General features: G+C 43.7%; 1 protein-coding gene across 1 annotated transcript in view; it reads left to right on the top strand.

Moving 5' to 3' along the window:
* Positions 1-1,291: 1,291 nt before the first annotated feature.
* Positions 1,292-13,730, top strand: part of LOC100066332 (zinc finger protein 709) — a 31,480-nt gene continuing 19,041 nt past the window's right edge. The window contains exon 1 of the mRNA XM_014741428.3: positions 1,292-1,628. Coding sequence (XP_014596914.1) covers positions 1,626-1,628 — 3 coding nt within the window. The 5' untranslated portion in view covers positions 1,292-1,625. The remainder of the gene's footprint in view (positions 1,629-13,730) is intronic.

The following is a 13,730-nucleotide window of genomic DNA, read 5'->3' as shown; positions in this document are numbered from 1 at the left end:
GGACAGTGGTTGTCAGGGCCTGGGGGTCAGGGGCAAGTGGGCATTGCTGTTTGATACACAGAGAGTTGCAGTTTTGCAAGGTGAAAAGAGTTCTGGAGATTGGTTTCACAATGTCAGTGTACTTCAAACTATGAACTACACACTTAATGTGGATAAGATGTAACTTTGATGGAATAAATATAGAAGGTAATCAAAAGGTACACACTTCGAGTTATAACATAAATAAGTCATGGGGATGTAATGTACAGCATGGTGACTATAATTGATAATACTGAATTGTATATTTAAGATTCGCTGAGAGTAGATTTTAAAAGTTCTCAACACAAGAAAAAAAAATATATAACTCTGTGTGGTGATGGCTGTTGAGTAGACTTATTGTGGTACACCTGAAACGAATATAATGTTGATTGTCAATTATATCTCAATTTTAAAAAATGAAGTATTCATACATGCTACAACATGGAATTCCCTGAACAAATTATACCACATGAATGAAGTCAAACACAAACACCGCATATTATACAACTTCATTCATATGAAAGTCAACAAATATGGAAATTTATAGACAGACAATAGATTAGTGGCTGTCTAGGTCTGGCACTTGAAGAAGCTAGGTGGGAAGATAGGGCAGTGAAAGGTTAAGGGTATAGGAGTTTCTTCTCAGGTGATGGAAATATTCTGAAATTGACTGCAGTGATGATTGCACAGTATCTGTGAATATACTGAAGACAGTGAGTTGTTAACATTAGAGGGCTCTACTGTATTGTATGTGTATTGTTTCTGAAAAAACCCACAACTGTTCAAATAACTGGATAAATGCATTGAGTTTTGCAATGCAAAAGTTTTGCATTCCGATCTCTTAAGCATGTGAATACTTTCCAGTACATCCCACATTTACATAGGCTTTTCTTGGTTTTTTTTGTTATGTCAGTCCAAATAGGAACCGAATTTCCTTAGGGATATCATAGACTTTTACATTTCAAACTTCTCTCAGGATACATTAAAAAAATGATCTAAAATAAATTTCCCTCCAGGGTAAAACGTACACCTGAGAACTGAATGAACACATCTCATACTTTGTGGTTAGACTGGGAAGAGACCTTGCGCCCAGCTAGGGACGCGGGCTCCAACTTCCCACCAGGGCTGAGGGCTTGGGAGGCCATAGGATTCTTTAAAATATGATATCAGCGGAGGTGGGGAAGCGCCGGGTGGAAGATCACACATCAGAGTGGAGACAGACTAATTATGACATATGGGGAGGTGATTTTAAGTGTGTTTGCAAAGAAAGGTCACAGTTCCCCGAGTGGCCTCGTAGCATCGCATTTCAATGAAATAGTCCCGGGAGACGACAATTTCCACATCGCGTTGGCTCAGACAGATAATCTCCATCCTGCTGTCACTCAGGACTGGGGGTGGGGCTTTCTAACTGTCCAATCAGGGTCGGCTCCTGGACAGATGGGCGGGGCGACACTGGGCAACCACCCCCGACTTCCTATCGCTCCATAGTCCTTCCGGTCACAGGTCGCCTGCTGTTAAAGTCACCGCGTTGCTCTGCTGCCAGCTCTGTCACGCGGTGACCTGTACCAAGTCATAGGAAGGACGCCTGGGACCCAGGAAACTCAGCAATGGTGAGAGTTCTGGCCGGGGGTTCGGAGACACGGTTTGGGCCACGAGGGGCTGGTGGGAAGCGGCGGGGCGGGCCCGGCCTCCCGCGGTCCCCTCCGGGGTCTGCGGCCCCCAGTCCGCGGTGGCGCCGCTCGGCCCTCAGGCCCCTCCGGCCGCAGCGTGGGGGCGGGCAGCCGGGCCCCGGGCGTCCTGTGGTCCCTGCGCGCGGCGACTGGGGCCGGAGCGTCTCTGGGCCGCTGTGCGCCCGCAGCCCCGCGTGTCCCAGACGGTGCGGGCCCCGCGGGAGGGTCCGCAGGACGGTCGGGGCTCGGGCTCCGGGGTCCGTGCGCGGAGGGGCTGCGGTCTGTGGGTCCCCAGGGCCTCCTTTCTCCTCGGAGGGGACCCGTTTCCTCCCGAGTTTTCTGAATGTTTGGGGAGCAGCGTCTCAAATCCACGACCCTGTGCCCCCAGCTCTTCCAGGACCGACAATAAATCCCTAAATTTCCAGATCCCTCCTCACGTTCCCGAACCCCAACTTCCCGTCTCCGAATCACAGCGTCGTCATCAACTACGAACAGACCCGATATATGTATATGTATATAAAAATATATATTTTTTTAAAGTTTGGCACCTAAGCTAACAACCGTTGCCAATCTTCTTTTATTTTTCCCCCCTTCTTTTTCTCCCCAAAGCCCCCCAGTACATAGTTGTAGATTCTAGTTGTGGATCTTTCTAGTTGTGGCATGTGGGATGCTGCCTCAGCGTGGCCTGATGAGTGGTGCCATGTTGGCGCCCAGGATCCAAACCAGCGAAACCCTGAGCCGCCGAATCGGAGCGCGCGAACTCAACCACTCGGCCTGGGCCGGCTCCCTGACCCAATATTTTGTTTATCATTTTCCCACAATCAATGGGCGGCCCTTTTAAAAGGGTTTATTTCTTGTTTGTGGATGTTTTACTTGAGAGAAAGTAGCGAATCCCCGCCTGGAAGCGCGTTGTGTGAACTCCTTCGGCCTCTCCTCCCAGGCTGTGTCCTGGGCGCAGACGTTCAATCCTAAATCCTTTGGTTGGAGGTTCCTCTGGGCAAACTTTCCCCGTGATCTGTCCAGTCAGCGCTGCCCCTCCCTGGGTTTGTCAGCTTGAAAAGATAGATTCACTTTCTCTTGTCTCAGGTTTTCAGTGAATAAAAGTTTATTTCATCAATACAGCTTGGAAGACAGTATAACATTTTTTCAAACAGGAAAGAAAGAGGTGAATTTCGGGAAAAAACATTCCAGTAGTTCATTGCATGATTTAAAAATTATCTTTTTTCCTCCAAGAGCATGTTAGTAATATTCTGAGATCTGGGGCCGGCCGGTGGCGCAGCAGTTAAGTGCGCACATTCTGCTTCTCGGAGGCCCGGGGTTCGTAGGTTCGGATGCCATGTGCGGCCACAGCACCGCTTGGCACACCATGTTGTGGTAGGCGTCCCACATATAAAGTGGAGGAAGATGGGCATGGGTGTTAGCTCAGGGCCAGTCTTCCTCAGCAAGAAGAGGAGGATTGGCGGCAGATGTTAGCTCTGGGCTGATCCTCCTCAAAAAAAAAAAAATCTGAGTTCTGTTCATTTATTTTGGGTGAGTTCAAATGGATTTCCAGGGCTTAGACTGGCAGACCTGAAGTGCTCAAGTATTTACAGTTTATAAAATGATTTCTTGTCATGGAAATAATATCTTTTTTACTTTTTAATGTGAGGTTTCTTGTTGAGCCAGCAAATGCCATACAATGTTCTTCCTTCATTTCATATAAAGAATGGTTGGAGTGTTTGAGCTGGATTGTTTAAACACTGAGTTTGTGTCATTTAAGATATCAGTGGTGGTCCAAAAAAAGTCCAGGGGGGCAGGGGCATGAGGGCAGTGAGTCTAAGCTGAGGCCCCCTTGGGCCTGCGGAGGGAAGGCCTTGAAGGCCCAGTTGTTCTTCCTGGGGAGCCTCCCCCTGCAGGTGTCCTACTGCTCACACCCCATGGAAGGAGCCTTTGTCCTCAGAGGAGCTGCAGAGCCCTGGAAAGCTGGGGGTGCACGTGCTCATGGGGTGGGGAGTGACGCCCTTTCTGAGGTTGTAACTGTGGTTCCTTGGGCCTGTTCCTAGACATAATTGGAGTTTTGCATCCACGGTGTAGGTGCACTCAGAGAGTAATTTGTTTACACTGAGAAAGTCTGTGAGAGTCGGGAGCTCTGTGTCCTGGATTAGGGCCCATTAATCTGGGGGTCCATTTGGGTCAGAACCTTAAACTGGATCCAGCTGAGTTTCCTGACTGTGAGAATGGAGCCTGAGAGAGGGAGCACGTGCATTGCTCCCTGGGGAGAGGAGGATGTGTGAGGCTCCCAGAGCTCCTTCCTGTGGCTGCTCAGGTGCCGCCGCCCGCCCCCCCCCCCCCCCCCCCCCCGCCCCCTCCAGGGACTGACCTCCTCCAGAGCTCTGTCTCCACCAGGAGAGTCAGGAACATGGGACCTTCTGACTGTGGCTTTCCTTCTGTGCTGTGGGAAGCAGGCTGCTCATCTGAGCTGATTCCAGTGTTTGTGTTTCTTTCCTTTGGATTCCTTTATCGGTGGACTAGTGCAGCCCTTTGGCTCTAGTTTCCCTTAGCACTTGGGCCCTGAGACTGTAAGTTGATTGAAAGAGAGGACGTGAGCCCTGTCAGAGCTGCTTGAGAGGCCGGCCCTGCCCTCCCCTCGGACCTCTATGATGTGAGTCCTAAGCCTTTTCCTACCCTGTGTGTGTGGGGGGGTGCATACAGGTGTGTTTGTGCTACCCTGGCATCAGTCCCAACAAGGGAACCACCCCTCTGCAGGTGACCATAACAGTTGGCACCCTGAGCAGCCTGTCCAGACGTGACCCCACCCTTGGGTCTGTCTTCTCTTGCTCTGACTTCCTCTCCTGCTCTGCTACCTGGTGGTGGCATGCGCTGTCGGCTGCTGCCTGCTGGGGAGCTCGTGCTGTGAGCTGTGCTGCCCCGTGTTGCATTGTTGACTCACAAAGCCTCAGTTCTAGGTTCAAACACCCAGAGTTGGCAATTTCAAGAATTTATAGGCATTTGAGTCTAGGATTATGGGATTGGGGTCTCCTTAAAGTGGTCCTGTTTCAATGTCTTTGGTGGGATTTATCTGTGTGTTAGAGTGAAGCTGTTACAGAGGCTACTTTGGCCCTGAAATGCCCCAGGAATGGGGGCAGCACAGGGGGACTATACCCACTGCAAGAGGAGGGCCCATCGTGGTCACTCCTGAAACAGCTGTCATCTAAAAAGACAAAGAGGGGGAAGGGCAGCCAATACATGGAGGGTGGAGTTCACACCCTTATACCAGAGGGCTCACCAGGACCCTTAAGAACCTCTGCTGCTGCTCCTACCCCTGCCTCTACTAAGACAAAGATCCTGACCCTCGGGGTTATAGGGGACAACACCCGTGGCGCCCCTGTGGCACAGCAAAGGGATTATTTAAAACCTGACTTAAGTCCAGGGACCTTAAACTCACTAAAGCACCCAGTTGTCATCGGGGAGGCTCCCAAGCTTGATGGCACTTTTTGAGGCTCTTGAGAAGCAAAAATATATAAATACCAGGGTAGAGAGGATGCCTTTTCCCCTGAAGTATAACAGATGACCAAAAAAACCCAAAACAGTCAAGTACGGGGGGAGGAAACAACAGAAAAAATACTCAAAGAAAGGTCCAGTTTGAACCAATTGGAAATCCAAAATATGCAAAAAGAATTTATATAACAAAACAGATCAAGGTACACTGCTTGGCTTTGGGCCTCTACAACATAGTTTTGAATTAATTTTGCTCTCTGATGTAATGCACTAATTTGGAAACCTTCAGTTAATCAATCCTAGGTGTAAAATTACAGTTATACCTGGGATCCCATTAAATTTACCAAAAGTGCCCCTGATGATCTTAGGGGTGTTAATGAATATAACATAGAGGACAAATAGGACAAATGTTTCATCTTCAGCCATCAGAACTATGGTCTTGCCTAAGTTCTCCATGGTCATAACACCCATTGTCCTAAAATATCCCATAGTGAGCTGGGAAGCTCTGATCCAACGAGCAAGAGTTAAACTTAAATGTAGTCTTTGCCACTCACAAATTTGCTTGACAAACTGGGACCCCAGGGACCTTACCCCCATATCAAGTAGTTACTATGTCCCAATGTAAATTACACAGGGTCTTGAAGGATTGAAATCTATTTAGAAAACCTAGTTAGTGACAGGTTGATTATTCCCATTGTTCCTTTTAACAGCCTAGTTTGTCTTAATTAAACCTGGAAAGAATGATTGACACCTCAGAGTGGTTCACCTCAACCTTGCAGCTGTGTTTGCACCACACAGACCTCTATACCCAGTCCCCAACAGTATGGGGGCTACATATTCCTCACTACAACCGATCAGCAATTGATCAATACCCTGCTCTCACAGATGTGGCTAAGTCTGTTCTGTCTAGTCCTGTGTCCACAGCCTCCCAGCTGCACTTGGCCTTCCCCTCTGAAGGGGCATGATGCCCCTTTACTGGGTTATCCTCATGGATCTTCCACAGCTGTGCCCTCCCACAGTCATTGTAGGCGGGGTCTGAACTGCATCCTGGTTCCACCAAGAACACGGGGACGATGTTACATTACTGACACAGCCTCTGAGGACATTCAGGACTTAGAAATATTGAAGAAAAGAGCCCATAAAAAGTAGGTGGGACATTGCCACACATAGAATGTGAGGTCCTGACAACTTTGTTAAATTTCTGAAAATTATTCGATAATCTGAGACCCGCTGCTTCCGTGACACTATGAAGAAATACCTATTGTTCAGCACCCACAACATCTACTAGTATCTCTTGATGTTTGGGAGGCAGTGTATTCCCTGTTTACAAATTTTACTTGAGCCTATTTGTGCTGTTCCTTGCAAATTTGCACCTTGAGTGGGCACCCCTACCACAAATGTCTGGAGACTCTCTTCAAATTGTCATACAACTAACACTCCTACGTATCCTCAGAGTTTGTTTTACTATAGGGGCCTCAGTGACCTCCTGTTCTGCCTCCTGGGGTACCCACGAGAGCGTTAAGTTGTCCAAGAACCTGCCCTGGGCCCCACACGTGTCATTAGAGCTGCAATGACCTCTACTTATGAGTCTGTCTGAAAGCAGACGGCCCTGAGCATCGGGCCATCTATCCAGCAGTCCAGTTTGCCTTGGGATGTGGATACAGCTCTCCAAGAGCTCAGCATGGCTACTGAGACCCCCTGGAGACATGATGGAGCCAAACCTGGGACCTGTGGGATATCCTACCTGCAGGAGGGGGTGGCCTTCCTTCTCCTCGGTCCCTTGCCAGGTACCATCGTGTTGAGTGAGGTCACCCCTCTCAGACCCCCAGACTCCCTGGGGAGCTCCTTATGACTCCCTGAGTTAAAAGCAATGAGAATGTGCAGACTTTAGGGACACCTCACCTCATTCGTACATAGTGGAGTTCAGGTAGAGTTGCTTTTCATGTCTTACTTGGAATATCTCTGATGAGGGATTGGACCCAAAGGTCATCACACCGACCATTAAACAGACAGTCCTCTTAGTGCTCACCAACAGTTGGCTCCGGCTGCAGACATTACAGACTATGTAAGATTCACTGAGATTTGCCCCTTTGTGGTAAAAGAATTCCTGGGATCTCTTGCCTCACAGTTACCTACAATAGAAACCAGAATAACACTTGTCTCTACACATATGAAGGCCACACACAAAGCCTCACCGGGACACTCCTTATCCTCGTGGGAGTTCCAGACACTACTGATAGTAACAAAGGCACTCATTTCACTTCTCAGAATATACAGTGCTGGGCTCTTAACAAGGCATTCAATGGAAATTTCTTCTCTCTTCCAATTTCTCAGGGTGCAGGGCTCATAGAGCACCCTAATGGCTTATTGAAATAAGATCAAATTAATGGGATGAAACCTGAACTGTTTCTGTCATCTGCCAGTTATCAGGGGTGAATAGTAATGTATCTGTCTTTATCTTTTTGTCCTAGTTGACTTTATTTTGGGATCAGCTTTAGGTTTACAGAAAACTTGATCAGAAAGTACAGAGATTTCCCGCATAATCCCTCTGCTTCCACACAGTTTGCCCTATATTTTCTATCTTGTATAACTGTCATACATTTGTTACTTTGGATGAGCCAGTTTGATGCACAAAAGTCCATAGTTTACTTTAGCATAGACTCTCTCTTATACGTTCTCTGGGGTTTTGCTTATGTAAAATGACATGTCTCCATCATTTCTGTATCATATGGAACACTTGCACTGTTCTAAAATTCTCCTGTGTGCCGCCTATTCATTCATACCTCCCTCCCACCCCAAATCCCTAGAAACCAATGATCTTCCAGTGTCTTGTACTTCTGTGTTTTCCAGATTGTCATATGCTTGGAATCATACAGTGTGTAGCCTTGTCATATTGGCTTCTTTCAATTAGCAATATGACTTTAAAGTTTCTCCATGTCTTTTTGGCTTGACAACCTCATTTCTATTCATCACTGAAGAATTTTTATCCTATGGATGGACCCATGATTGTTTATCCTTTCACCTATTGAAATTATCTTGCTTACATCAAGGTCTTAACAATTATGCATAAAGTTTCTATAAACATTCACATGCAGAGTTTGTTGTGAACATCAGTTTTCAGTTCATTTGGGTAAATTTGAAGAAGTGTGATTGCGTTATTGTTTGGTAAGAGTAGGCTTTGTTTTAAGAAATTTCCTCTCTTCCAAATTAGGCATACCCTTCTCCATTCCCACCAGCAATGCATGAGGGTTCCTGTTGCCCTCCATCTTCATCATCTTTGGGTGTTCTCAGTGTATTTAATTTCAGCCATTGTAATAAGTGTCTGGAGATGTCTCATTCTTCTTTTATTTGTAATTTCCTGGTGACATATGATTTTGAGCATGTTTTCATGTGTTTATTTACCATCTAAGTCATTGTTGAAGTGTGTGTTCAGATTTTTTGCCCATTTTTTACTGGGTGGTTTGTCTTTTGTTGAGTTTTAGGAGTTCTTTGGATGTTGGGTACCAGTCATTTATTAGATAAATGATTTCCATAGATTATCTCCCAGTCTATGACTTGTGTTTTCATTCTCACTGTTTTACTAATCAGAAGGTTTCCATTTTAATGAAGTCAAACTAATTTTTTTTTCTATCTTGCATCTTGCTTTTGGTGGTGTATCTAAAAATTAATCACCAAACCTAAAGTCACCTAGATTTTCTCCTATGTTATCTTTTAGGAGTGTTGTTTTACATTTTATACTAAGATCTATGATTCATTTTAAATTAATTTTTGTGAAAAGTATAAGTCTGTGTCTAGATTCTTTTCTTTGGCATGTGGATGGCCAGTTTTTCTCGCATTTGTTGAAAAGGCTGTTTTCCCATTGAATTGTCTTTGGTCCTTTGTAAAACATGAGTTCACTTCATCTTTGTGTGGATCTATAGGAAACAATAGACTTTTGTATATTAACATTTTATCTTTCAACCTTCCTCTACTCTCTTCTTAGTTCAAGGGGTTTCTTTGTTATTGAGAATTCTTCGAGATTTTCTTCATAGGAAATCTTGTGCCACACGGACCGTTTTATTTTCTGCTTCCCAATCTATGTATCTTATTTCCTTTTCATGTCTAATTTCATTAACTAAGAATTCCAGTACAAAGTTGGTAAGCAGTGGTTAGAGGGGACATCCTTGCCTTCCTCCTGATGTTACTGGAAAGCGTGTAGTTCTTTCGCTGTAGTCCACTACTATTAAACAAGAGCCCAGCTGATGTAGAGGGAGGTGTGGGCAGAGGGGAAGCATCCTCCAGTCCAGTGATTTGGTCTCAATCTTTCAGTGAGCCTGTGTCTCTGGGGTTGACCTTCTGAGATATAAGAAGAAAGATATTTGATCTTTGTTCTTAGTTCTTAGCAAAATCCTCTTGAATCCTTTGGAATTGCTTAAGCTATAAGGTGATAAAGTGTCTTTTTTTTTTATTGAGTTATTGATAGGTTACAATCTTGTGAAATTTCAGTTGTACATTAATGTTTGTCAGTCATGTTGTAGGTGCACCACTTCACCCTTTGTGCCCACCCCCCACCCCACCTTTCCCCTAGTATCCACTAAACTGTTCTTAGTCCATAATTTTAAATTCCTCATATGAGTGGAGTCGTACACAGATTATCTTTCTCTCGCTGGCTTATTTCACTTATCATAATTCTCTCAGGGTCCATCCATGTTATTGCAAATGGAATGATTTTGTTCTGTTTTGCAGCTGAGTAGTATTCCATTGTATATATGTACCACATCTTCTTTATCCATTCGTCTGTTGCTGGACACTTAGGTTGCTTCCACGTCTTGGCTATTGTAAACAGTGCTGCAATAAACATTGTGGTACATAGGACTTTTGGGATTGCTGACTTCAAGCTCTTTGGATAAATACCCAGTAGTGGGATGGCTGGATCGTATGGTAGTTCTATTTTTAATTTTTTGAGGAATCTCCATACTGTTTTCCATAGTGGCTGCACCAGTTTGCATTCCCACCAGCAGTGTATGAGGGTTCCTTTTTCTCCGCAACCTCTCCAACATTTGTTACTATTAGTTTTAGATATTTTTGTCATTCTAATGGGTGTAAGGTGATATGTTAGTGTAGTTTTGATTTGCATTTCCCTGATCAGCGATGATGAGCATCTTTTCATGTGCCTATTGGCCATCCATATATCTTCTTTGGAGAAATGTCTGTTCATGTCTCCAGCCCATTTTTTGATTGGGTTGTTTGATGTTTTGTTGTTGAGTTGCGAGAGTTCTTTATATATTATGGATATTAAGCCTTTGTCAGATATATGACTTGCAAATATTTTTTCCCAGTTAGTGGGTTGTTTTTTTGTTTCAATCCTGTTTTCCTTTGCCTTCAAGAAGCTCTTTAGTCTGATGTAGTCCCATTTGTTTATTCTTTCTATTGTTTCCCTGGTCTGAGAAGGCATAGTGTCCGAAAAGATCCTTTTAATACTGATGTCAAAGAGTGTACTGCCTACATTTTCTTCTAGTAGCCTTATGGTTTCAGGTCTCAGCTTTAGGTTTTTGATCCATTTTGAGTTTATTTTGGTGAATGGTGAAAAAAGAATGGTCAATTTTCATTCTTTTACATGTGGCTTTCCAGTTTTCCCAGCACCATTTGTTGAAAAGACTTTCTTTTCTCCATTGTATGCCCTCAGCTTCTTTGTCGAAGATTAGCTGTCCATAGATATGTGGTTTTATTTCTGGGCTTTCAATTCTGTTCCATTGATCTGTGCACCTGTTTTTGTACCAGTACCATGCTGTTTTGATTACTGTAGCTTTGTAGTATGTTTGAAGTCAGGGATTGTGATGCCTCCAGCTTTGTTCTTTTTTCTCAGGATTGCTTTAGCAATTCAGGGTCTTTTCTTGCCCCATATGAATTTTAGGATTCTTTGTTCTATTTCTGTAAAGAATGTCATTGGGATTCTGATTGGGATGGCGTTGAGTATGTAGATCGCTTTAGGTAGAATGGACATTTTAACTATGTTTATTCTTCCAATCCATGTACATGGAATGTCTTTTCATCTCTTTATGTCGTCATCCATTTCTTTCAGAAAAGCCTTGTAATTTTCGTTGTATAGGTCTTTCACTTCCTTAGTTAAATTCACCCCGAGGTATTTTATTCTTTTTGTCGCGATTGTGAATGGTACTGTGTTCTTGAGTTCTTTTTCTGTTAGTTCGTTATTAGAGCAAAGAAATGCTACTGATTTATGTAAATTGACTTTATACCCTGCAACTTTGCTATAGTTGTTGATTACTTCTAAAAGTTTTCCAATGGATTCTTTGGGGTTTTCTATATATAAGATCATGTCGTCTGCAAACAGCGAGAGTTTCACTTCTTCCCTCCCTATTTGGATTCCTTTTATTCCTTTTTCTTGCCTAATTGCTCTGGCCAAAACCTCCAGTACTATGTTAAATAAGAGTGGTGATAGAGGGCATCCTTGTTTCATTCCTGTTTTCAGGGGCATGGCACTCAGTTTTTGCCCATTGAGTATGATGTTGGCTGTGGGTTTGTCATATATGGCCTTTATTATGTTGAGGTAGTTCCCTTCTATGCCCATTTTGTTCAGAGTTTTTATCATAAATGGCTGTTGGATCTTGTCAAATGCTTTCTCTGCATCTATTGAGATGATCATGTGGTTTTTATTCCTCAGTCTGTTGATGTGGTGTATCACGTTGATTGATTTGCGGATGTTGAACCATCCCTGTGACCCTGGTGTGAATCCCACTTGATCATGATGTATGATCCTTTTGATGAATTGCTGAATTCAGGTTGCCAAAATTTTGTTGCGAATTTTTGCATCTTTGTTCATCAGCGATATTGGCCTGTAGTTCTCCTTTTTTGTGCTGTCCTTGTCAGGCTTTGGTATTAGCATGATGTTGGCTTCGTAGAATGTGTTAGGAAGTGTTCCATCCTCCCTGATTTTTTGGAATAGCTTGGAAAGGATAGGTATTAAATCCTCTCTGAAAGTTTGGTAGAATTCCCCAGGAAAGCCATCTGGTCCTGGGGTTTTATTCTTTGGGATGTTTTTGATTGCTGTTTCAGTCTCTTTCCTTGTGATTGGTCTGTTCAAATTGTCTGCTGCTTCTTGACTAAGCTTTGGGAGATTGTAGGAGTCCAAGAATTTATCCATTGAAATTGCCTTTAGATTCATCATATCATTTAGCTGCTATTCAGACCAAGTGCCATAATTTCTATCCCATGAAAACTTTGATTTTGTCGCAGTTTGTGGAAGGGGTGCTCAGGGGGGTGGGGTGTGTCTGATCATCTGCACAGGTGTAGCCCATCATGGGTTTTCCTATGAGTATAGTGCTATCTTTGCAAGTTTAATGTTAAACTCTTGTTAAAACACTAAAAAGAGTGATGAATGTTTAGATGGTAATGATCCCAGTAATAATTGAAGTGACCTGTAGACACACAGAGTATCATTCATTTTGAGTAACATTCTGTGTGTTGGCATAGGAGGTATATTTGACATCCTCCACCTGGGAAATTTTCTATGCCTTTTTATAAGAGGAGTAGGTAGGAGGTTTTTGTTTCAATGATGTACAAAGCCCCCAAAGCCTATTTTTACTGTATTCAGGGATCATTTCCATATGTTTACATTTCCAGGCGACGTTATGGAAGATGGAATAAAACTTGACAGCTTTTGTTTCACTAAAAAACAATGGAAATCCAAACTAGTTTCCTTTTTTCCAGTGCTAATTTGTTTTCCTAGGACTGTAGAGATTATGTGATTTTATACTTATTAGTATCTCATTTGATCCCCTGCCCCCATTCTTCCTCCCATGATGCAGATGAAGAAAGTTAACCACGAGGTCTTACCCAAATTTACACAGCTCATAACAGAAGAATCTCTTAAAGACATAATGGGCAATGTCAAAAATTATAAACTCACAAGAAAACTGCAAAGTTTATATAGTTATACGCTTTTACAAAATCAGAGTTTCCAAAGGAGACCCATAAGACAACATGGTGTTCCACTTATATGACATTCTGGAAAAAGGCAAAGGTGTAAGAACGTGAAAGAGATCAGGGTTTTTTTTTTTTTTTTTTTTTTAAAGATTTTATTTTTCCTTTTTCTCCCCAAAGCCCCCCGGTACACAGCTGTATATTTTAGTTGTGGGTCCTTCTAGTTGTGGCATGTGGGATGCCGCCTCAGCATGTCTTGATGAGCAGTGCCACGTCCACACCCAGGATCCGAACTAGTGAAACCCTGGGCTGCCGAAGCAGAGGGTGCAAGCTTAACCTCTCGGCCATGGGGCCGGCCCCATGAAACAGATCAATTTTTAAGGGTGGGAGGGTTCAGTCCAAATGGACACCATGAGATGAATGTTCTCCATCCTGATGGTGGTATTACTATACATTTGTGAAAACTCACAACTACTCTAAAAATAGTATGTGAATATACTAAAAACAATAGAAAACAACAAAAATGTGTTCACATGCTAGGAGAATGTTAAACTCTCCTGAACTTTGATTGGTACACGTGCAACACCTCCTTCTACCACCTTGGGTTCCTTCTTAGGAAGTAGAAGGACTGGGGAAGAAGGACAT

This window comes from Equus caballus, chromosome 7 (genome assembly GCF_041296265.1).
Source record: "Equus caballus isolate H_3958 breed thoroughbred chromosome 7, TB-T2T, whole genome shotgun sequence".
Classification (NCBI taxonomy): Eukaryota; Metazoa; Chordata; class Mammalia; order Perissodactyla; family Equidae; genus Equus; species Equus caballus.
This window is presented reverse-complemented; position numbering and strand designations above follow the sequence as displayed.